Here is a 27,528-nt window from a genome sequence, read left to right on the forward strand (position 1 = left end):
GATTTCAAGTCAAGCGGCGCTATTTTCTCAGGGAATAATTGCTTTTTATTTAACTATGAAAAGTCGAAGCAGTAGCGTGGAGTTATTTCCCCGTCAGAGGTGAGCACTGATCAATGTCTGCTGCACTTTGTTCAGTCTGATGTACAGGTGAGTTTTTTACCAGCTACCTGTACAGGTGAGTTTTTTACCTGCTACCTGTACAGGTGATTTTTTTTACCTGCTATCTGTACAGGTGAGTTTTTACCTGCTACATGTACAGGTGAGTTTTTTTACCTACTACCTGTACAGGTGAGTTTTTTACTTGCTACTTGTACAGGTGAAGTTTTTTACCTGCTACCAATACAGGTGAAGTTTTTTTTAACCTGTTACCTGTACAGGTGAGTTTTGTTTTACCTGCTACTTGTACAGGTGAAGTTTATTTACCTGCTACCTGTACAGGTGAGTTTTTTTTTACCTGCTGCCTGTACAAGTGAGTTTTTTTTACCTGCTGCCTGTACAGGTGAAGTTTTTTTTTTTACCTGCTACCTGTACAGGTGAGTTTTTTATACCTGTTAAGTGTATGTTTGAGTTTAATTAAACTGGCTATTAGTGTGTACAAATGAGGTGAGTTTTAATTTTATTTTGGCCGCTGTATATTTCATAAAATTTCGTAAGCTGCTTAACTTATATATCATTTTACCATAAACGTATGTAATATAAGAAGTTATGATTTGTTATCTGCCCCTCTGTGCTTTTAGTCATTTGTGAAAACTACTTGGATTCCATTTCGTTAGGAGTAAAAACTACCCTGACAAAACAATTTGAATAAAACAGTTTTATTCTCTCAAAACGACATTTGACCAAAAGCTCCATCAATACATCTGAAAAAATTGCATATTTTATTTTTAATTAGCATCACTTTCTATTTTCTTATTTTCTGAATATGGGATGGAAATCACTTATAAATGTTTTATAAATCTTTGGTTTGTTGGTTAGAAATTGTAAACCTAAATCAACAACGATCAAATTGCGGTTTTTATTGTGACAGCCAATTTGGCAAGCCTGCCCATAAATAATTTGCCTTATCATCTGATACGTGATAACAAGGGGTATAAATAATGGGACTCAAATCTCACTCTAATGGCCAGTTCGTGCAGTCACAGTGGGGGTAGAGGCTGGTGTGGGGTAGGGGGGTAGAGGGGGTGTGGGGTAGAGAGGGTGGGGGTTGGAGTAAATTGGGTAGGGGGCCAGTGCAAGAAAATTGCTTCACAGTTGAATTGCTTAACTGTCGAATTGTAATTTTACTCCTGGTTCGGTGATAGTAGCTGACACGAAACAGCTAGAGACTGACGTGACACAGCTAGAGACTGACGTGACACAGCTAGAGACTGACGTGACACAGCTAGAGGCTGACGTGACACAGCTAGAGGCTGACGTGACACAACTAGAGACTGACGTGAAACAGCTAGACTGACGTGACACAGCTATAGACTGACGTGACAGCTAGAGACTGACGGGACACAGCTAGAGACTGACGTGACACAGTTAGAGACTGACGTGACACAGCTAGAGACTGACGTGACACAGCTAGAGACTGACGTGACTCAGCTATAGACTGATGTGACACAGTTAGAGACTGACGTGACACAGCTTGAGGCTGACGTGACACAGCTAGAGACTGACGTGACACAGCTAAACTGACGTGACACAGCTAGAGACTGACGTGACACAGCTAGAGACTGACGCGACACAGCTAGAGACTGACGCGACACAGCTAGAGACTGACGTGACACAGCTGGAGACTGACGTGACACAGCTAGAAGATAAAAGCTGACACAACTGGATCCACTCACGTTGTTTTCAGATGACGTGCTATCAGTTCGTAGACGGCCCATGCTGATTTATGGGGAGAGGTTTTTTAAAATAAATCGTCGAGAAGTTGGCGGTGACATTGTGATGTGTGTATGTGCACACACACATACGCACACGCACACAAACAAACAAAATCACTCACATACACAAACAAATATATAGTTTTACCAGCCGGGCCGGGTCTAAACCTAGACGTTAATTTAAACGTTTGCGTGAGTTTTAAAATACATATATGACCATTCAAATTGGTTAAACTAATGAAAAAAATCTGTCTACCACAGAATTTGAAGCAAACCGAAAAGATACTGTAAAACTTTAACTGGAAAATGAAACTTAAATATACTGACACAACTTCCTAACCAACACGTCAGCTTAAAACTTTTTGAAAAAATAACTCGCCTGACTCACAGAATCCACAGTTTATCTACAAACTACATCGGAACTCATTTCCAAAGCCGAATCGTATGCCTCAACCACATATGCAAGTTTTAACCCATTCCCAAAAAAACTCATAACTAGCTGAAATTCATAAAAGGTTTGAGCTAAACTTACGTTATCACGCACACCGTAGCCTAATCATATATGTTAACTTAAAGTTCAAATAGAAATAACGTACAGTTCCAAAACAAAAACTACGGGAAAAACCTAGAATTAAACTTCGGCATGATAAATTAAATTTAAAAATAATTGTAAAATTTGTTAATAAAAATCATAAATTGAATTTTATACCATCTTTTCAGACACGAAACTCAAACTTTAAATAATCCTAAACATCAACTTATCGGGGTAAAACATATAATCCATAAAGCAATCTTTAACAACAACAAAACTAAATCTACAGTAACGTGTAGGCCTACGCTCTAACTAAAACTTTAACACAAATCTACACTCTAACTATTTTGTTTTTTAACTCCCTTCAACATAAACCCTGAAATTTAAACCCATTATTAAATTTTATATCTACGCCAAAAAGAACAGTATGTATACAAATATAAAGGACCCTGCACAAGTTACATAACTAGAAAAACGTCAAACTATAAGGTTACTCGTTATCATACTTTACATCCCTCACATTACACAATGTTGACAACAATCAGGAACGATAACTCAGCACTCGATAATATCACGATTTGAATTGTAAAATTCCTGAATCGCATCATTAAAGAGAAACTCGATTATTTTATACGATGTGTATAAGAAACTATCGCAACAGTCTATAATAAGTTCAAAGTAAATATGTGTACGTCTGTTGTCCGTGTATTCATCCAACAATTCTAAATAACATAATTTATCGGAGAAAATTAAATACAACAATCACACCACCCCTCAACCCCTCCCCCCCCCCTTTGCACGAACGAAATAAAATGTATATAGAAACTAATTATACCAGTACGTTATGGAATAAAACACACCGACCTAATTAGCCCTAGTGACTAAGCTAAACTATGATTATTTTGTGGGCTTCAATGGGGTTTTAAGCCAAGGCACAACATAAGATTAATCCTAATGGAATATATCAGTTGTAAGTTTCAAGTTCAAGGACGTGTTTATATCTACGGATAAACATTCTATTTTCTGAATAGCGTTGACTGACTGACTAATTCACGATAAAAACCTCAAAAAAAAAAATAAATAAAAACAAAACCATACCCTGCTTTAAGAGAAATAAACTTACATTATTCCAGTATGTTAGTGTTAAGGTTAGTCGTACATTCAATGACCCACACCAACCAAAACGCTGACCCATGTAATGAGTTTATGTATTAGCTGTTGTCCCATCTCGTCAACTAATCCATCGATTGACCCACCAACTGACCCATCGACTTACCTGTTGTCTGACCCACTGACCCACCAACTGACCCACCAACTGACCCACCGACTGTTCTGTCGTCTGACCCACTGACCCACCGACTGACCCACCAACTGACCCACCAACTGACCCACTGACCCACCGACTGACCCACCGACTGACCCACCAACTGACCCACCAACTGACCCACCAACTGACCCACCAGATGACCCACCAACTGACCCACCAACTGAACCACCGACATCACCCACCAGATGACCCACCGACTGACCCCCCAACTGACCCACCGACTGACCCACCAACTGACCCCCCAACTGACCCACCGACTGACCCATCGACTGACCCATCGACTGACCCACCAACTGACCCACCAATGACCCACCAACTGACCCACCAACTGACCCACCAACTGACCCACCAACTGACCCACCGACTGATCTGTCGTCTGACCCACTGACCCACCAACTGACCCACCGACTGACCCACCAACTGACCCACTAACTGACCCACCAACTGACCCATCGACTGACCCACTGACCCACCAACTGACCCACCAACTGACCCACCAACTGACCCATCAACTGACCCACTGACTGATCTGTCGTCTGACCCACTGACCCATCGACTGACCCACCAACTGACCCACCAATGACCCACCAACTGACCCACCAACTGACCCATCAACTGACCCACTGACTGATCTGTCGTCTGACCCACTGACCCACCGACTGACCCATCGACTGACCCACCAACTGACCCACCAATGACCCACCAACTGACCCACCAACTGACCCCACCACCCACCCACTGACCCACCAACTGACCCACTAACTGACCCACCAACTGACCCATCGACTGACCCACTGACCCACCAACTGACCCACCAACTGACCCACCAACTGACCCATCAACTGACCCACTGACTGATCTGTCGTCTGACCCACTGACCCACCAACTGACCCACCAACTGACCCACCAACTGACCCACCGACTGACCCACCAACTGACCCACCAACTGACCCACCAACTGACCCACCAACTGACCCACCAACTGACCCACCAACTGACCCACCAACTGAACCACCGACTGACCCACCAGATGACCCACCAACTGACCCACCAACTGACCCACCAACTGACCCACCAACTGACCCACCAACTGACCCACCAACTGACCCACCAACTGACCCAACAACTGACCCACCAACTGACCCACCAACTGACCCACCAACTGACCCACTAACTGACCCATCAACTGACCCACTGACCCACCAACTGACCCATCAACTGACCCACCAACTGACCCACTGACCCACCAACTGACCCACCAACTGACCCACCAACTGACCCACCAACTGACCCATCAACTGACCCACCAACTGACCCACTGACCCACCAACTGACCCACCAACTGACCCACCAACTGACCCACCAACTGACCCACCAACTGACCCACCAACTGACCCATCAACTGACCCACCAACTGACCCACTGACCCACCAACTGACCCACCAACTGACCCACCAACTGGCCCACCAACTGACCCACCAACTGACCCATCAACTGACCCACCAACTGACCCACTGACCCACCAACTGACCCACCAACTGACCCACCAACTGACCCACCAACTGACCCACCAACTGACCCACTGACCCACCAACTGACCCACCAACTGACCCACCGACTGACCTGTCGTCTGACCCACTGACCCACCAACTGACCCACCAACTGACCCACCAACTGACCCACCAACTGACCCACCAACTGACCCACCGACTGACCCACCAACTGACCCACCGACTGACCTGTCGTCTGACCCACTGACCCACCAACTGACCCATCGATTGACCCACCAACTGACCCACCAACTGACCCACTAACTGACCCACCAACTGACCCACCAACTGACCCACCGACTGACCTGTCGTCTGACCCACTGACCCACCAACTGACCCACTAACTGACCCACCAACTGACCCACCAACTGACCCACCGACTGACCTGTCGTCTGACCCACTGACCCACCGACTGACCCACCAACTGACCCACCGACTGACCTGTCGTCTGACCCACTGACCCACCAACTGACCCACCAACTGACCCATCAACTGACCCACCAACTGACCCACTGACCCACCAACTGACCCACCAACTGACCCACCAACTGACCCACCAACTGACCCACCAACTGACCCACTGACCCACCAACTGACCCACCAACTGACCCACCGACTGACCTGTCGTCTGACCCACTGACCCACCAACTGACCCACCAACTGACCCACCAACTGACCCACCAACTGACCCACCAACTGACCCACCAACTGACCCACCAACTGACCCACTAACCCACCAACTGACCCACTAACTGACCCATCAACTGACCCACCAACTGACCCACCCACTGACCCACCAACTGACCCACTAACTGACCCATCAACTGACCCACTGACCCACCAACTGACCCACCAACTGACCCACCAACTGACCCACCAACTGACCCACTGACCCACCAACTGACCCATCAACTGACCCACCAACTGACCCACCCACTGACCCACCAACTGACCCACTAACTGACCCATCAACTGACCCATTGACCCACCAACTGACCCACCAACTGACCCACCAACTGACCCACCAACTGACCCACTGACCCACCAACTGACCCACCCACTGACCCACCAACTGACCCACCAACTGACCCACCAACTGACCCACTGACCCACCAACTGACCCATCAACTGACCCACCAACTGACCCACCAACTGACCCACCAACTGACCCACTGACCCATCAACTGACCCACCAACTGACCCACCAACTGACCCACTGACCCATCAACTGACCCACCAACTGACCCACCAACTGACCCACCCACTGACCCACCAACTGACCCACCAACTGACCCACCAACTGACCCACCAACTGACCCACCAACTGACCCACTGACCCATCAACTGACCCACCAACTGACCCACCAACTGACCCACTGACCCATCAACTGACCCACCAACTGACCCACCAACTGACCCACCCACTGACCCACCAACTGACCCACCAACTGACCCACCAACTGACCCACCAACTGACCCACCAACTGACCCCACCACCCACCAACTGACCCACCAACTGACCCACTAACTGACCCACCAACTGACCCACCAACTGACCCACCAACTGACCTGTCGTCTGATCCACTGACCCACCAACTGACCCACCAACTGACCCACCAACTGACCCCACCACCCACCAACTGACCCACCAACTGACCCACCAACTGACCCACCAACTGACCTGTCGTCTGATCCACTGACCCACCAACTGACCCACCAACTGACCCACCAACTGACCCACCCACTGACCCACCGACTGACCCATCGACTGACCCACCAACTGACCCACCAACTGACCCACCAACTGACCCACCAACTGACCCCACCACCCACCAACTGACCCACCAACTGACCCACCAACTGACCCACCAACTGACCCACCAACTGACCCACCAACTGACCTGTCGTCTGATCCACTGACCCACCAACTGACCCACCAACTGACCCACCAACTGACCCACCAACTGACCCCACCACCCACCAACTGACCCACCAACTGACCCACCAACTGACCCACCAACTGACCCACTAACTGACCTGTCGTCTGATCCACTGACCCACCAACTGACCCACCAACTGACCCACCAACTGACCCACCAACTGACCCACCAACTGACCCATCAACTGACCCACCAACTGACCCACTGACCCACCAACTGACCCACCAACTGACCCACCAACTGACCCACCAACTGACCCACCAACTGACCCACCAACTGACCCACCAACTGACCCACCAACTGACCCAACAACTGACCCCACCACCCACCCACTGACCCACCAACTGACCCACTAACTGACCCACCAACTGACCCCACCACCCACCCACTGACCCACCAACTGACCCACTAACTGACCCACCAACTGACCCACCAACTGACCCCACCACCCACCCACTGACCCACCAACTGACCCACTAACTGACCCACCAACTGACCCACTAACTGACCCACCAACTGACCCACTAACTGACCCACCAACTGACCCACTAACTGACCCACCAACTGACCCACCAACTGACCCACCAACTGACCCAACAACTGACCCCACCACCCACCAACTGACCCACCAACTGACCCACCCACTGACCCACCAACTGACCCAACAACTGACCCCACCACCCACCCACTGACCCACCAACTGACCCACCAACTGACCCACCAACTGACCCACCAACTGACCCAACAACTGACCCACCAACTGACCCACCAACTGACCCCACCACCCACCCACTGACCCACCCACTGACCCACCAACTGACCCACCAACTGACCCCACCACCCACCCACTGACCCACCAACTGACCCACCAACTGACCCACCAACTGACCCAACAACTGACCCCACCACCCACCCACTGACCCACCAACTGACCCACTAACTGACCCACCAACTGACCCCACCACCCACCCACTGACCCACCAACTGACCCACTAACTGACCCACCAACTGACCCACCAACTGACCCCACCACCCACCCACTGACCCACCAACTGACCCACTAACTGACCCACCAACTGACCCACTAACTGACCCACTAACTGACCCACCAACTGACCCACCAACTGACCCACTAACTGACCCACCAACTGACCCACTAACTGACCCACTAACTGACCCTCCCACTGACCCACCAACTGACCCACCAACTGACCCACTAACTGACCCACCAACTGACCCCACCACCCACCCACTGACCCACCAACTGACCCACTAACTGACCCACCAACTGACCCACCAACTGACCCCACCACCCACCCACTGACCCACCAACTGACCCACTAACTGACCCACCCACTGACCCACCAACTGACCCACTAACTGACCCACCAACTGACCCACCAACTGACCCCACCACCCACCCACTGACCCACCAACTGACCCACCAACTGACCCACCAACTGACCCACCAACTGACCCACCAACTGACCCACCAACTGACCCACCAACTGACCCACCAACTGACCCACCAACTGACCCACCAACTGACCCACCAACTGACCTGTCGTCTGATCCACTGACCCACCAACTGACCCACCAACTGACCTGTCGTCTGATCCACTGACCCACCAACTGAACCACCGACTGACCCACCAACTGACCCACTAACTGACCCCACCACCCACCAACTGACCCACCAACTGACCCCACCACCCACCAACTGACCCACCAACTGACCCACTAACTGACCCACCAACTGACCCACCAACTGACCCACCAACTGACCTGTCGTCTGATCCACTGACCCACCGACTGACCCACTAACTGACCCACCAACTGACCCACCAACTGACCCACCAACTGACCCACCAACTGACCCACCAACTGACCCACCAACTGACCCACCAACTGACCCACCAACTGACCTGTCGTCTGATCCACTGACCCACCAACTGAACCACCGACTGACCCACCAACTGACCCACCAACTGACCCCACCACCCACCAACTGACCCACCAACTGACCCACTAACTGACCCACCAACTGACCCACCAACTGACCCACTAACTGACCCACCAACTGACCCACCAACTGACCCACCAACTGACCCACCAACTGACCCACCAACTGACCCAACAACTGACCCACCAACTGACCCACCAACTGACCCACCAACTGACCCACCAACTGACCCACCCACTGACCCACCAACTGACCCACCAACTGACCCACCAACTGACCCACCAACTGACCCCACCACCCACCAACTGACCCACCAACTGACCCACCAACTGACCCACCAACTGACCCACCAACTGACCCACCAACTGACCCACCAACTGACCCACCAACTGACCCACTAACTGACCCACCAACTGACCCACCAACTGACCCACCAACTGACCCACCAACTGACCCACCAACTGACCCACCAACTGACCCACCAACTGACCCACCAACTGACCCACCAACTGACCCACCAACTGACCCACCAACTGACCCACCAACTGACCCACCAACTGACCCACCAACTGACCCACCAACTGACCTGTCGTCTGATCCACTGACCCACCAACTGAACCACCGACTGACCCACCAACTGACCCACCAACTGACCCATCAACTGACCCACTGACCCACCAACTGACCCACCAACTGACCCACCAACTGACCCCACCACCCACCAACTGACCCACCAACTGACCCACTAACTGACCCACCAACTGACCCACCAACTGACCCACTAACTGACCCACTAACTGACCCACCGACTGACCCACCAACTGACCCACCAACTGACCCACCAACTGACCCACCAACTGACCCACCAACTGACCCACCAACTGACCCACCAACTGACCCACCAACTGACCCACCAACTGACCCACCAACTGACCCAACAACTGACCCCACCACCCACCAACTGACCCACCAACTGACCCACCAAATGACCCACCAACTGACCCACCAACTGACCCAACAACTGACCCCACCACCCACCAACTGACCCACCAACTGACCCACCAAATGACCCACCAACTGACCCACCAACTGACCCACCAACTGACCCCACCACCCACCCACTGACCCACCAACTGACCCACCAACTGACCCACCAACTGACCCACCGACTGACCCACCAACTGACCCACCAACTGACCCACTAACTGACCCACCAACTGACCCACCTACTGACCCACCAGATGACCCACCAGATGACCCACCAACTGACCCACCAACTGACCCACCAACTGACCCACTAACTGACCCACCAACTGACCCACCAACTGACCCACCAACTGACCCACCAACTGACCCACTAACTGACCCACCAACTGACCCACCAACTGACCCACTAACTGACCCACCAACTGACCCACCAACTGACCCACCGACTGACCCACTAACTGACCCACCAACTGACCCACCAACTGACCCACCAACTGACCCACCAACTGACCCACCAACTGACCCACCCACTGACCCATCGACTGACCCACCAACTGACCTGTCGTCTGATCCACTGACCCACCAACTGACCCACTAACTGACCCACCAACTGACCCACCAACTGACCCACCAACTGACCCACTAACTGACCCACCAACTGACCCACCAACTGACCCACCAACTGACCCCCCAACTGACCCACCAACTGACCCACCAACTGACCCATCAACTGACCCACCAACTGACCCACCAACTGACCCACCAACTGACCCATCAACTGACCCACCAACTGACCCACCCACTGACCCACCAACTGACCCACCAACTGACCCACCAACTGACCCACCAACTGACCCATCAACTGACCCACCAACTGACCCACCGACTGACCCACCAACTGACCCACCAACTGACCCACCAACTGACCCACTTATCGACCCACATTCTGACCTACTAACTGGAACTCCCACATAAAACTTAAAACAGACATCTTTTGAAGTTTGTAAAGGGTGTAAAATGTAAATAGATAAAATATCACTGCCAAGAGTCTCTTAAAAAATATATTTTTAAAAATATTTTTTTCAGGTGCAAACAGTGCAATGCCACCAAGTAGTGCTACATTTTGTGTAAAGAACGGGATCCGAACCCAGGTCTAAAAGCTCTGCTCAAGAACGTAAACATGGATACAAAAGACGTAAGTAGGTCACCCAAAAATAGCTGCAACATCAGCTCAACCTGCATCGTATCAACTTCAAAGTCAACCGTGTTGATTCATTACGATTCAAGGTCAACCGTGTTGATTGTATTACGATTCAAAGTCAACCGTGTTGATTGTATTACGATTCAAGTCCTATAAATACTATCCTATATATACTATCCTACTTAAGGTGGTAGAGTATAATCTCTCATATTGTAATACTGTTCTAGTAGACAGGCAAACGACACCCCCACCACACCCCCCCCCACCTCAGTCCACACACAGATTAAAGTGACACAACTTGGTGATTTTATTTTTATTTTTTTTACTTTTGAGACCCTCTCACCTACCAGCATCAGCATCACCATCACCATCACCACCATCAACAACATCAACACCATCACCACCATCAACAACATCAACACCATCACCACCATCAGCAACATCAACAACATCACCACCATCAGCAACATCAACAACATCACCACCATCAGCAACATCTTCAATATCACCACCATCAGCAACATCAACATCACCACCATCAGCAACATCAACATCATCACCACCATCAGCAACATCAACATCATCACCAGCTTTCAAAAAAATTAAATTCAACCGTTTGCATTACATCGCACATAGCAAGACTATTAAAAATCCCCTCCCCCCATTCCGACTTAACGACTTGTCAACAGAGAGAAAAACCGGTCAAGCGAAACCAATCAAGATGACGGCCCTATTAGTGGCACCCTATAAAAAATTGTATCGATCACTGCTCGCACAAATTAGTTCCACTCTTCAGGTAAATAAAAGACTGGGTAAAAATCTGGCAGCTTCTGTGTGGTGACGCCACTTGCCAGTGGTGGCGCCACTTGATAAAGGTGAAGCTCATTAGCGTCACATGACATGGTCAGCCAATGAAAGGCGAGGATTCACCAGGAGAAATTAGCGCTACATTGATTTTAATGTAGTTGCTCATTTATCGTAATTAAATTAATGAATCGAAACAAGTTATGCATTTTAATACTTACGGATAAGTGGCCCTATTTCTAGCCCTGACCCTAGCTGTGGCTGTCTAAACTGATATATGGTTCCTATATAAGCTAACACTAATGCATTTATAAAATAATTTCAAAATGTTGCGTGCAATATGACTTTTATTAAATACAGTATAACATTTTTTCTTACAACCGATATATGATGTGCGTTATATTCAGAGGCGTAGCGACTCTTCCCGGCGCCCGGGGACAAACTTTCGATTTGCACCCCGCCCCTCGAACTTTTCATTTGCACCCTCCCCCCCTCAAACTTTCGATTTGCACCCTCCCCCCTCGAACTTTCATTTGCACCCCCCCCCCCTCAAACTTTCAATTTGGCGCCCCCCCTAAGGTCGGAGCCCGGGGACATATGCCCCCCGCCCCCCCCCCCCCCCATCGCTACGCCTCTGGTTATATTACTGATCATTCGAAATGTTGTATTTGTCAAATCACCATAAATGTTTAAATCATATTTCTAATCATCATAAATGCCACTGCCCCCCCCCCCCCCCCACCCTTCTCTCAGCGACAAAACAAGATGGCGCGACTAGTCTTCAACAAAGGCAACCTGGGTCAGCTCAAGGACGGATTCTGTTCGCTCATCGATCTCTTCACTGACGTCCTTGAACTTCCTTTTGAGCACGGCACGTGCTTCGCCCATGACGAGATCATGGAACGGCTGGAGCGAATTGTAGGTCAAGGTTATTTCATTTGTCACGTGACTTCCTCACCTTTGACATCCGTGTATGACTTCCTGTTTGGCCGTCCTTCTCCATCTTCTTGCCTACACGGCCTGTCTTGACTTAGGGTTTATGTTTGTGTGGGGGTGGGGTGGTTTCACAAATTGGAATCTTAGTCCTAATTGTAGGTGGCCAATTTGGACCTGACGGTGAAGTAGAGTTCACCTATTTCTGTGACATCGTCAGATGAATGGATAATTGGCCATTTCTATATCAAGCCACAAAGCCAAAAAACGTAACGTAAAATATAGACATAAATTTGACAAAAGTTTTAGACCTAACATTAGACAAAGATTAGTTCCAAAATCTAGAAACTACTAGTAATGAGAAAGTGGCGAATTCGGGAACAGGTGATTTGAGGGAGCTGGCGACTTCTGGCAAAGGGCTATTCCAGGGAACTGGCGACCCCCAGCGAACAGGCGACCTCAGGGAACTGCCCACCTCAGGGAACTGCCCATCTCAGGGAACTGCCCACCCCAGGGAACTGCCCATCCCAGGGAACTGCCCACCCCAGGCAGCTGCCCATCCAAGGGAAGTGGTGACTAAAAGACAAACTTTAGAAGTAAATTCTGGACGAAACAAACAATGACAAAACAAATGAGCGCAATAGCAAATTGACCCCTGCGGTGTCCAGGAAATGACTTCAACGTTTCGTTTGTCCCTCAGGACCAAACAAAATGGCGGCCCATCCGGAACATGTTCATCCTTGACCCCTTCTACGGCTACTGCAAGGGCAACTTCTCCGAGGACGAGAAGGTGTCCCCGGCCAAGGTCATGCTGGACTTTGTCAACGTCTTCGACCAGCTGTCTTCTGACCTCAAGAGGAAGCTGGAGGTAATGGTCAACTGACAGGTCATGGGCAACTGACAGGTAATGGTCAACTGACAGGTAATGGTCAACTGACAGGTAGTGGGAAAATGACAGGTGATGTCCTGACAGGTAATGGTCAACTGACAGGTAATGGTCAACTGACAGGTAATGGGCAAGTGACAGACAACCAGTTATCGACATGTGACGGATCAGTGGCTGATCCATTACAGTTAAAGCACATCAAAATTAGCAATATGTTTGCTAGTTTAATTAAGCCGTTCCATTTATGGCTAGAATATTAGTGCCATTGCTAATGTCAGGAGTTATGATTAAAATATTAGTGCCATTGCTAGTGTTAAGAGCAGTGTTTATATGTGTGCGAGTTATTCCTGGAGTAATAAAACCACCATTCGGGTTAGGCTAAGGAAAATGATTGAACATAAAGCAACAACCCCTGTCACCATTTGACTGAAACAGGTCCTTCCCAGAGTTCCACCTTACTTTCATCCAAACGAGGCCAACAACATTTTACTTTCATGTTATGTAACCGTTACCGCACGTAAACGGAAAAGTCGACCGATGACGTCGATAATTATTAGCTGGTCATGTGACCGATTTTGTATTGCGTCGATAGAGATCGAAGTCCAATATTTATACAACCACCTGCATAAGCCACGGGGCTGGAGAAAAAAAATTGCGAGCTTTTTAAGTCTGTAATTGGCGGTGGTGATTTCAGGCGAGGCGCGATTAAAAGTCGATTCGTTTCATCCCGGGGGGGGGGGGGGGGGGGGGGGGGGGTCCGTGGCGTTTGGAAACGTCCCGCGCGGTTGTTGCACGGTCGACAGAGTGACTACAACATGGCCGCACCTTGTTCTTTCTGACGGACTTGTGTTCCGGGTAGTTCGCGGACATTGTGGGGGTACGCCGGAAGTTACGTCACCAGCTGCTATTTTTAGCCCGGTGTTATATCTAGCTAACACGTCGACTTCCAAATTAAAATGAATGTTGTTGATTTCCTTTCCTATCTCCGTCCGTCCTAGATTTCATAAAATATATTGGTTTTAGTAATCTCTAAAATAGGGTTGTCCAACACATGAAAAAAATACAATAATAAAGCGGAAGTGACGTCTACTAAACCTAATGGTATATTCGAATATAACAGTTACGGTTACAATGTAACTTTAGGGGTCATCCATTTATGACGTCCACACGGGGGGGGGGGGGTCCGGAAAAAAATGAGTTTTGTGGACGCGTATGGACTTTTAAAAGGGAATTAAGTGGATTTTTGTGAAGGGGGGGGGGGGGTCCAAAATCCCAAAAAATTGTGGACGTCATAAATGGATGACCCCTTAGAGAAATAGGGCAATAGAAATTTTAACAAAGTATGTGGCTTAACTGCTTGTTTTTCGAGACGTATTTTTTTTATATGTTGTTTTTTTTTTAAATATGATTCAGTTATAATATTATTCAGAATGTTTTTGAGAAAATGGAATTGAGTAAAGTACGACTGTCGACTATCAGAAATCGCCCAATAATTAAAGGAAACCTCGATATGGGGGCACATACAGTCAAAACACCACATACACAGGTCGCCAACACATTACTCAGCTGGTGTCAGCTTATAAGCGTGTATGTGCTAACACCGTACGCTGCATGTTGTGTGCATCACACACGGTTTGACTGAAGTACTCACGCGCGAGATTGGGACAGTTGGGGCGTGTCATGCGTGTAAATGTTACAGTTGGGGGGGGGGGGGGCGTGGGGCGTCATGCTGGTTGTAATCAACATGTTGCATGTGGGGAGGGGTGGGTTATGATAATAGAGTGCAGGTTTTTATTGTGTCCTGGTCATGATTTGCCTTGTGGTTATAATAATATTAAACGATTTTTGTAGACGTATGCAGCACAAACTGACACACACATACACACACACACACACGCAGACACATGTATGCGCACATTGACGCATACAGGCACATGCGAAAACACAGAAGCACAAAGCTTCACGCCATTATTACTGGTGAGCAAACACACACGCACACACTCTTGTTTACATAGGATTAATAGTTAGATGTGGGTTGAGAATGAGTTAGCTCCCCTTAACATACAGTATTAACACAATAACAAATATAACACACAACAGTATCACGTAAATAACACAAACAACTGTATTACGTAATAACACAAACACAAAAGTATTACGTAAAGACTTCAAACAACATTATTACGTAAGAGAAGATTGTCCCCATACATCAATAGACTTTAATTTCAGTCTGACGAGTTTTAGCCCTCCCCTCTTGAACGGCCGCTGAAACTCACAATTCGTGTTAACGTTTTTACTCAGCACAGCATGAGTTGTTTATCGTCATTTAGATCTGTGAGCCCGGCCGTTCACAACACAACTATTGACTCACAACAACGGATTCTTCAGGCATATTTTTACTGGAGGGTTGGTGGGTGTGGTGTGGTTTGTGGGGGGGGGGGGGGGGGGGGTGGAGGGTCACTTGAAACTATTGGAAAAGAGATGGCGGGCGGGCGGGCACTGGTCAGAGGCGTAGCGACCCTTCCCGGCGCCCGGGGACAAACTTTTCGATTTGCACCCCGCCCTCAAGATTTCGACTTGCACCCCCCCCCCCTCAAACTTTCGATTTGCACCCCCCCCCCCTCAAACTTTCGGTTTTGCACCCACCTCTCGAGATTTCGATTTGCACCCCCCTCAAACTTTCAATTTGCACCCCCCTCAACCTTTCAATTTATTTTTCCAACCCATTTTGGCGCCCCCTCAGGTCGGCGCCCGGGGACATATGTCCCCCTCCCCCCGCTACGCTACTGGCACTGGTTAAAGTTAAAATATTCTTGACTCCGAAAAGACTAGACATTGACTATTCGTACGCTGTCTTTGAGTTAACATTTTGTTCTCTGTGATTTGTAGTTCGATCTACGATTGATTGATTTATTTGACAGAACTACGAGAAAATTATTGGCACTTTGACCAAGCAAAAACAGGAAGTTGAAAGTAAGTGATGGTAGATTCAGTTGAAAGTAAGTGATGGTAGATTCAGTTGAAAGTAAGAGATGGTAGATTCAGTTGAAAGTAAGTGATGGTAGATTCAGTTGAAAGTAAGTGATGGTAGATTCAGTTGAAAGTAAGTGATGGTAGATTCAGTTGAAAGTAAGTGATGGTAGGTTCAGTTGAAAGTAAGTGATGGTAGATTCAGTTGAAAGTAAGAGATGGTAGATTCAGTTGAAAGTAAGAGATGGTAGATTCAGTTGAAAGTAAGTGATGGTAGATTCAGTTGAAAGTAAGAGATGGTAGATTCAGTTGAAAGTAAGTGATGGTAGATTCAGTTGAAAGTAAGTGATGGTAGATTCAGTTGAAAGTAAGTGATGGTAGATTCAGGAAGTTGAAAGTAAGTGATGGTAGATTCAGGAAGTTGAAAGTAAGTGATGGTAGATTCAGGAAGTTGAAAGTAAGTGATGGTAGATTCAGTTGAAAGTAAGAGATGATAGATTCAGTTGAAAGTAAGAGATGGTAGATTCAGTTGAAAGTAAGAGATGGTAGATTCAGTTGAAAGTAAGAGATGGTAGATTCAGTTGAAAGTAAGAGATGGTAGATTCAGTTGAAAGTAAGAGATGGTAGATTCAGTTGAAAGTAAGAGATGGTAGATTCAGTTGAAAGTAAGAGATGGTAGATTCAGTTGAAAGTAAGAGATGGTAGATTCAGTTGAAAGTAAGAGATGGTAGATTCAGTTGAAAGTAAGAGATGGTAGATTCAGTTGAAAGTAAGAGATGGTAGATTCAGTTGAAAGTAAGTGATGGTAGATTCAGTTGAAAGTAAGTGATGGTAGATTCAGTTGAAAGTAAGTGATGGTAGATTCAGTTGAAAGTAAGTGATGGTAGATTCAGTTGAAAGTAAGTGATGGTAGATTCAGTTGAAAGTAAGTGATGGTAGATTCAGTTGAAAGTAAGTGATGGTAGATTCAGTTGAAAGTAAGTTATGGTAGATTCAGTTGAAAGTAAGGGATGTTAGATTCAGGATGTTTTAAAGATGTTGATGAATGATGTTCAGAATGTTTAGTGAAAGTTAATTAAGGATGTGAAGTATGTTTATGGGTAAAGTTCCCTTTCGAACCGGACGTTCCATGAGGCAGGTCAAGTAGAGTACACCTGTTTCTGTGACCACCTCGATTTATGAAAGGGCAGTTTGGTCAACACAATGCCCAGCCGCCTTTACTTTTCCTAACGTCAGTTAGGTACCCATATGAGCTCGGTAGGCTCAGTGACATTGAACTTACTTGAACCCGGATTCAAACTCGAGACTTTCGGATTAGTAGTTTATCGCACTACCTGCTATGCCACGCCGTCCTATATCTGAAGTTTAAAAGTATATTGACATTAGATTTGGAAAATGTTGATATAATGTATGTGTTTATTGATATTATGGGTTCACTGTGCTCACTGACTCAGGTCAGGTCTACTGATACAAATAACCAATTACTAAAGGCAAAGGTTAGCGCTTATCCACGCGCCAGATTAACATATTCATACAGCAAGTATTGCTGCTAAGGTCACGTCATCCACAAACAGCTTTAGCTCTACCCATAATCCTAACAGCCCTAGTCCTAACCCCAGCCTTAATCCTGATCCCAGCCCTAATCCTAATCCCAGCCCTAATCCTCACCTTCAGCCTGTATACCAATAATTTAAAGTCTCCTCATAGCATTTAGGGTTAACTACAGCCCCAATTCAAAGCCTATGCATTACCAAAACCCAAAAACCATAAACCTAAAGCTATACCCATTGACGTAATACTTGCTTTACGAATATGTGGGTACGGCTAACCAACATGAGCCGAATGTCCACTGAGGTCAATGTCCTGTGTCCCCAGCCTCGCTGTCCAAGTGTGAGCGACAGCTGCGCGAGGAGCGGGCGTTTAACGCGGGGGACAGGACGGAGATGAAGACAGCCCAGGCCTCTATCTCGTACCTGGAGGGCGTGGTCAAGGAGAAAAACGAGAAGATTGCTGAGTAAGGCGGGGACTTGTTGTATCAGGGACATGTTGTAGGAACTTGTTTCAGGGACATGTTTTAGAAACTTGTTTTATGGACTTGTTGTTGGAACTTGTCTCAGAGACATGTTGTAGGAATTTGTTTCAGGGACTTGTAGGAATTTGTCTTAGGGACATGTCTTAGGAACTTGCTTCAGGGATTTGTTGTAGAAACTTGTTTCAGGGATTTGTTGTAGAAACTTGTTTCAGGGACTTGTTGTAGGAACTTGTTTCAGGGACTTGTTGTAGGAATTTGTTTCAGGGACTTGTTGTAGGTATTTGTTTCTGGGACTTGTTGTAGGAGTTTGTTTCGGGGACATGTTGTAGGTACTTGTCTCAGGGACTTGTTGTAGGAATTTGTTTCGGTGACATGTTCTGGAACTTGTTTCAGTGACATGTTGTAGGAATTTGTCTCAGGGACACGACGGATTTTGTTTCAGGGACATGTTGTAGGAACTTGTCTCAGTGACATGTTGTAAAATCTTGTCTAAGGGACATGAAGGAACTTGTCTCAGAGACATGTTGTAGGAACTGGTCTAATGGGACATGTTCTGGAACTTGTCTCAGGAACATGTTATAGTAACTATAAGAATATGTTTTAAGAATATGTTGCAGGGTAGAATAAGTAGTACGGATATATTTAAGGTACAAGTTTTAGGTACATGTATCACCATACTTTGACCTCTCTAATTTGCATATCCTCCCATCTCCACCTCCCCAGGCTCCAGAGGGAGAAAAACGTCCAGCTCTGGGAGCGGGAGAAGGAGAGGATCTTCTCGGAGTCGGAGAAAAGGTGAGGGTACAACGGCTTCTTGGAGAAGGCGCCGTTGTTGTATTCGTGGGTTAGGAATAAAGTGCCTGATTTGGGATGAACTCATTGTTCCAGGAATACGAAAAAGAAATGAACTGTTTAGAAATATAAGTGAACTGTTTAGGAATAGAAAGGAACTGTTTAGGAATAGAGTTGTCATTTTTAATAGTTTGCTGATGTCTTTACCTTGAGGTCAATGTTTGTTTACCAGAGCCGGCTGTGAAAGGGTTAATTTAGATTTTGTTGTTCGCCCGTCGGCTGTGAAAGGGTTAATTCAGTTTTTGTTGTTCGCCCGTCGGCTGTGAAAGGGTTAATTCAGTTTTTGTTGTTCGCCAATGTCGGCTATGAAAGGGTTAATTTAGTTTTTGTTGTTTGCCAGAGTCGGCTGTGAAAGGGTTAATTCAGTATTTGTTGTTCGCCAGAGTCGGCTGTGAAAGGGTTAATTCAGTATTTGTTGTTCGCCAGAGTCGGCTGTGAAAGGGTTAATTCAGTTTTTGTTGTTCGCCAATGTCGGCTGTGAAAGGGTTAATTCAGTTTTTGTTGATCGCCAATGTCGGCTGTGATATCGTTTTTGTCGTCTGCCAGAATCCGCAGCCTAGAAGACGATCTGCAGGAACAAAGACGGGTCAACTCCAGTTTGACCAGACGACTAACGGTCAGTGCCAGAGTTCATAGTGCTTTGTCTTAAGACTGACATTAATCAAACAAATTTGTTCATTGGATTGTGTTTGTTTCTGGAACATTATTTTAAAAATAATTTTTACAAGCCAAAATATATTTTTCAATAAGTTTATTATTTTAAAAATAAAACATGACAAGCCAAATTTTCAACCAAAATATGTCATTAAAGTTAAATTTTTAAACAGAATATGTCGTTAAAGTTAAATTTTTAAACAGAATATGTCATTAAAGTTAAATTTTCAACAGAATATGTCATTAAAGTTAAATTTTAAAACAGAATATGTCATTAAAGTTAAATTTTAAAACAGAATATGTCATTAAAGTTAAATTTTAAACAGAATATTTTGTTTAAGGTAAATTTTTAAACAGTATAAGTAATTCAAGTAAATTTTTTTACTGTCTTTTGCCAGCAAGTTGACGACAGTAACAGAATGCTGAAACTCCGGCAAGAAATGTGCAAGTCTCCCCTCTCTCCCGGTAAGGCGATGATTGATTGGTTGGTCAGATATTTCACGTGACAGTTGATATGCCCGTATTGAGCAGTTTATTTAAAAATGTTTGACTCTCATCCTATCAGGTCCTGGTAACGTCAAGTCTAGCGAGGAGCTCAAGAGAGAGATTTATCTGCTAGAGAAGGTCGGTTGTCGCCCTTTAGTTGTAGCTCTCTAGTCGTCGCCCTTTAGTTGTAGCTTCCCAGTCGTCGCCCTTTAGTTGTAAATACGTCCTTCTATATTGCGTCCTACTTCTATGTTGGGTCATACTTCTATATTTCGTGCTACTTGTATCTTGGGTCTTACTTGTATATTGTGTCCTACTTGTATATTGTGCCCTACTTGTATATTGTGTCCTACTTGTATATTGTGTCCTACTTGTATATAGTGTCCTACTTGTATATTGGGTCCTACTTCTATATTATCCTACTTCTATATTGTGTCCTACTTGTATATTTGGTCCTACTTGTATATTGTGTCCTACATGTATATTGGGTCCTACTTGTGTGTTGGGACTTACTTCTATGTTGGGTCCTACATGTATATTGGGTCCTACTTGTATCTTTTGTCCTACAGGATGTGACGTTTCTAGAGGACCAGTTGTACAACCAACAGAGGACAATCGCCACTGTCATCTACGGCTTAAAGACAGATCTGTTGTAAGTCTTGGTCTTATGACGGCACATGACTGATTTTCTGATGACGGGTGTCTGATGGTAGATGTCTGATGACAGATGTCTCATGACATGTCTGATTGTCTTATGACAGATGTCTGATGAGAGATGTCTGATGGTAGATGTCTGATGGTAGATGTCTGATGGTAGATGTCTGATGGTAGATGTCTGATGGTAGATGTCTGATGGTAGATGTCTGATGGTAGATGTCTGATGGTAGATGTCTGATGGTAGATGTCTTATGACATGTCTGATGGCACATGTCTGTGTGTCTGATGACATTTTTCTGATGACGGATGTCTGATGACATTTGTCTGATTGTGAGATGACAGATGTGAGTCTGTATGTCGGATAAACGAGATCTGTTTGTTTGATTGATAAACATTATAAACGATACTTTATAAAGACATAACTCAAATAAATCTCATTCAAAGATATCATTTTCCCATCATGTTTCCATCATTTTCCCATCATGTTTCCATCATTTTCCCCCACATCCACACTACACATGATCGTACCATTGGTTAAATTACAAGAATTGAATCGACTTAAAATTTTGTTCCGTAAATTTCGCCAAGTAAATTACTAATTTTGTCACAATTCTGCCAACTATGTTCAATGTTGCTACTAACGACGGCTTTAAAATTCTGGAACAGCTGAAAACTTTTAGAACCTACCGTCAAACAAAAACAAAGAATTTTTTTTTTATTGAGGTTTTGTTATTTTTGGTGGGGAATTTGTTGAAGTCTTAAGATATAATAGGGGTGTGCGCTACGGTTATCACGTGGTTACCTGCGATAAAATTAATACCACTACAACACTGATTCTAAAAATAGCCTGATTAACTCGCTCCAAGTGTAAATTTCACCATTTAAGGATTTACCTAGTTTTCCCAACTCACCAAAACAATACACTTCTCCCTCATTGGTGAGTTTTGTTTCATTAATTAATTAATCTCGCTCTTAATTTTTCAGCATCATAAGCGACAACCTGACCGACGTCAGCAAGGGTCACGTGATCGACAAGGACTTTGTCCAGGTCTGCGAACTGGTCTCCTTGGTGTACAACGCCCTCTTGGAAGGGGACTTAACCGAGGCGCAGAAAAAACTGCCGCCGCACTACTCTTATCTTCCTTTGGTAAGGGGAAAATAATACATGAGTTATTTCCTTTTGACCGATGTTTGTGTTTTTTTTTTGTTTTGAGTGCTAGGTCAGTCTAAAAATAACCCCAGTGTTTTTTCCGTTGATAACAAAGTTTGAAGCGACTTCTCTTTGAAGTGTTAGAAAATCGACTTCTATTATCGGTACTATTTTTAGTTTCTAAATGGAGTTGTATCAAAATGCATTCAATTTAACACCAATTCGTTTTACTAAACGTTTCAATCGTGTGTTATACTTAAACCAATCCTGGCCCTAAGCCCTTATTGTTTTAATCTAAGCGAATAAATCAAAGATAAAATATTGCTCTCATCATTTGAACTCTATTACGGAGAAGCACCAAAAATATTTTCTGGTTTTGATGACTCATAGCTAGCAATATTTCAATCATTTACAAACATTTAATTTCCAATTTTAAAGGCTTTCACAAATGTACATCACTCTAAACGCTTCGCTAATAATGTGCGCTGTAGCCTAGTTTAATACTAATTTTACATCGTGCTTGTGTTAACACTCTTACATTGGTTAGATGACAAGATACTTACACTAAGGTCATGATTACATTTGGCTACTTACCTTGAATTACACATGCGAATTTTAAAATGTGTTTAATTTTCAACCCAAAAAAAAAATCTTGTTTCTGTTTTCAGGATTTTAAAATTAAAAGAGTTCGACGAGTCTCAAGGTCAAAGTGAGTCATGTTGTTACACTTAAAGATAATTAATTAAGGTTGTAGTTACTTCATTAATTGGGTTTAAAATAGCTATGAATATAGAGAATAATTAGTTTTTTAACTATAAAAATGAAGTGTATTTATTGTAAGCAAACTAGTTCCTTCTTAATCAATTACAACTTAATGACGTGATTTTTGTATAGCTGCTACTGCTGCATTTTTTATAGCTACAAATGGCATAACAGCTACAAATGTTGTCATAACTACTAACTACAAATATTATCATAGATACAAATGTTGTCATGGCTACAAATGCTATCATATATACACATGTTAACATTACTACAAATGTTAACATTTTGAAATATTTAGCACCAGAGTTGTTTTGCTACAAAATTTCATTTTTTTTATTTCAGGACATATGTACGGGATGACACATTGGACAATTTCCGGTCAGTTACTGACGTCATCACAGCTAGTTAAGCTGTTGTTTTTTTTTAAAGCCGGCGAGTAAACGTTTGACTTAATATTTGACCTCTAACCCCTGACCTGTCCCCAGATCCACCACCCTGCCACCCCTGAGAGGACCTACGGACAGGACATCGGTCAAGGACGGGAGAAACGAGGACATGCTGGGCAGCATCAGCGAGAGTCCTATTGGTCAGTTGATGGCGTTGTGACGTCACTGGTCAATTAATGTACCCCCGGGGTATCATGGGTAGCCTACTATTACAAGTTGGTGAATATGTAGATGAATTTATAAAAGGTTTCTAATGTAGTTTGATGACAATTTACATTTAATACAGGGTTAGATTTGTGTGCAATAATGTTTTAACCAACTAATTTTGTGATATGGGAAATAGCCCAACTGTTGTGAAGTCTATGGGAACTGGGATATAGTTATAAGGCAGACCTAGCATGTATTATCCATGAACCACTAACCGATAGTTGTTGGCCACCACCATGTAATCGTGGGCTGCACGGGGCCCGCGGGCCGTGGTTTGTACGTACCTGCTGGTTCATGTAATCGTGGGCTGCATGAGGCCCGCGGGCCGTGGTTTGTACGTACCTGCTGGTTCATGTAATCGTGGGCTGCACGAGGCCCGCGGGCCGTGGTTTGTACGTACCTGCTGGTTCAAGTTTCCTATGTTTTCAATTTGTTACAGAAGAAAATCCGTGTCTGGTGGATCCTATAGACAAACAGATCAACACGACAGCCTGTATGAGATACTTCCCTCACATGTCCATGGAATTTGTAAGTGTACCCAGTGGTTATACCACACACCACATGCCCGCATACCATATACCACACATATACATGACGCAGTGTACTACATACATATATACGAGCACACCCCAAACCACACCATAGGCACACCCCATACCACACAATACGGCACAAATCAACATTGTTTTTTCCAGATCAAAGACCACTGGCTGAGGTTCAAGGAGTTTGACGCTGACGGCAACGAGAGTCTAGACTTTACTGAGGTAATTTATACTCAAATTTATAGACTTTACAGAGGTAACTTTTAGACTTTATAGAGGTAACTTTCACAGTTTACAGAGGTAACTTTTAGACTTTATAGAGGTAAATTTTAGACTTTACAGAGGTAATTTATAGACTTTACTGAGGTAACTTTTAGACTTTACTGAGGTAACTTTTAGACTTTATAGAGGTAATTTTTAGACTTTACAGAGATAACATTCTGGAGGGTTTTTTTTATAGAATTTTCAGAAATAATTTTCATACTTTACTGACAAATTTTTTAGACTTTCAGAAGTAACTTAAATTTTAAGGATATAACTTTTAGACTAAACGAAGGTAATTTTTACAATGAACACGGGTAAATTTTAAATTGTGGATAGGTAATTTTTGGAATTTTCTGAAAAGTTTTTTTTAGACTTTTCTAAGATTTTTTTTAGACTTTTCTAAGATTTTTTTTTAGACTTTACAGTGGTAATTTTTAAACTTTTTGGAGGTAACTTTAGACTTACCTATGTTTCCATTTAAACTTGACTGAGGTAGCCTAACGTCTGACCCCGCTGTATCTAGTGCACCACAGTAAAACAACGTACATGAGTTAAGTGGCTGTAGGTGTCCCCAGTCATAGAAAACCTGTGGAGACGTGCGCTCAATGCGGACCATAGGGTCCCCAAATGTAATGGGATTACCCGTTACTTGCTTGTCTGGGCAGGGGGGACAATCGATGCTAAAATTTGAAGACTTGGCTGAGTGCTCGCCCCTTGAGCTCGGATTGTGACAGGGGAAAGACAGGCTGAAGAACGCGTAATTTGATGACGTGTCACCGGGGAGCACAACGTTTGATGACGTCGACGTATCTGTTTAGAATGACAGACACTGGGCAGAGGGTGATGCAGTGAGGCCACACAGACTATAAAGTTGGGGGGGGGGGGGGGGGGGGGGCCACATAATTATATGAAGATAAATAAATAAATAAATAAATAAATAAATAAATAAATAAATAAATAAATAAATAAATAAATAAATAAATAAATAAATAAATAAATAAATAAATAAATAAATAAATAAATAAATAAATATATATATATATATATATATATATATATATATATATATATATATATATATATATATATATATATATATAATGTTACAGGTAGTGAAAGCTCTGACGTCAATGGGGTTACAGTTTACAGCTCAGCAAGCTGAGGTAGGTGTCTGACCTTTGACCTTTGTACACCCATTTCTTTGTTGGATTTGGGAGCATAGAGCATGTGTCGGCAACGGTTCCCAGAAAGATGCGCAACGGAAAAAAGCGCAAACAGAAAAAAATGCGTTTTTTCCGTTGCGCATTTTTTACGCTTTTTTCCCTTGCGCTTTTTTCCGTTGGGCATATTTCTGGTCACCGTCGACAACCAGTGATATCCTGGCCCTTGCTTGGTTCATTAATGCAACGGCGGTACTCACTACTGAGATGTTCTAACTCGACTGAGCTTAGAAAACTTACACAAAAGATGGTCATACAGTAACTAAAGTTCCCTTTCGAACCTGACAACCCACGGTGAAGTAGAGTACATCTGTTTCTGTGACCTCGGCATGTGAAGGGATAATGTTGTCAGCACTATGCCTCGCCAATGTTACCTTACTCTATCATTTGTTATTATCTGTTAAAAAACTGACATAAAGCTTCAAACAGTAGTTGTATAGTGAAATCAAAGCATACAATTTATCATAACATTTTTTACTCAAAGATTGTCGAAAGTTAAAGGTTTTGTGCATGGGGTTCTTGCATTTAGTATGTTGCTTGAATTAGGGGTCAGATTTATAATGGGAGTCTTTGTTCAATGTTATTAAGCCATTAACCCCCCCCCCACCCCCACCCCTACCCACCCCTACCCACCACTTTACCCGGACAGGAGGCGATGCGAGAGTCTGACCTTAATAAAAGCAGAACGTTGGACTTCTATGAATATCTCACAGTGGCAGACAAACTCTTCTCAAAGAAAGGTAACGCTCTCGTTAGAGAACTTGACTGTAGACTTGAGTAGCCGCCCTTATGTGAATTTATTTTTCACAATGCGTGTTAATTTTTATTAACCTGCTTATTGTTTTTAATAGCGGTAATTTAATTGGTGATGTCAGGTTTTAATTAATTAACTTCATTCTCAAGGTCGTTCGGAGCTATTTCACACGGGGGCAGCCAAGATGAACAGGAAGGTCATCGCTAAGACATGCGCAGTCATGTAGCGCAGTCATACAGCGCAGTTATGTAACGCAAACATGTAGCGCAGTCATGAGCTCAGTCACGTAACATAGTTACGTAACGCAGTCATGTTATGCAGTCATGTGCGCAGTCGTGTAAAATGAATTATGTAGCGCAGTGTCGTGACGTCATGACGTCCTGTTTTGTATAATAATGGCACACACAAAATACGAAATTTGTAATTAGTGTAATTAGTGTAATCCCAATATGACGTGTCACTACAAGCATTACATATGATTTCGACTGACAAGATGATTTTGACAAGAGCTCGTTCGCAAGATTTCACTGTCAAA

At 44.9% G+C, this 27,528-nt stretch overlaps 1 protein-coding gene across 2 annotated transcripts; it reads left to right on the plus strand.

The window, feature by feature from the left end:
- Window positions 1-27,528, plus strand: LOC131939450 (uncharacterized). Of its 2 annotated transcripts, none has more exons than XM_059297744.1 (20): window positions 1-99; window positions 11,257-11,365; window positions 12,929-13,093; window positions 13,809-13,976; window positions 16,916-16,967; window positions 18,840-18,978; window positions 19,720-19,791; window positions 20,395-20,464; window positions 20,901-20,967; window positions 21,068-21,126; window positions 21,558-21,640; window positions 22,630-22,792; window positions 23,464-23,504; window positions 23,903-23,938; window positions 24,046-24,146; window positions 24,653-24,741; window positions 24,909-24,977; window positions 26,129-26,182; window positions 26,889-26,979; window positions 27,143-27,528. In XM_059297744.1, exons 2-20 carry the CDS (start codon window positions 11,351-11,353, stop codon window positions 27,217-27,219), a joined length of 1,611 nt encoding a protein of 536 aa, XP_059153727.1. In that variant the 5' UTR covers window positions 1-99; window positions 11,257-11,350; the 3' UTR covers window positions 27,220-27,528. The 2 variants fall into 2 exon arrangements, with proteins under 2 accessions (XP_059153727.1, XP_059153726.1); XM_059297743.1 differs by having other exon boundaries at window positions 69-147.

This window comes from Physella acuta, unplaced genomic scaffold (assembly GCF_028476545.2).
Source record: "Physella acuta isolate Inbredline_101_S28 unplaced genomic scaffold, ASM2847654v3 ptg000280l, whole genome shotgun sequence".
Lineage (NCBI taxonomy): Eukaryota > Metazoa > Mollusca > Gastropoda > Physidae > Physella > Physella acuta.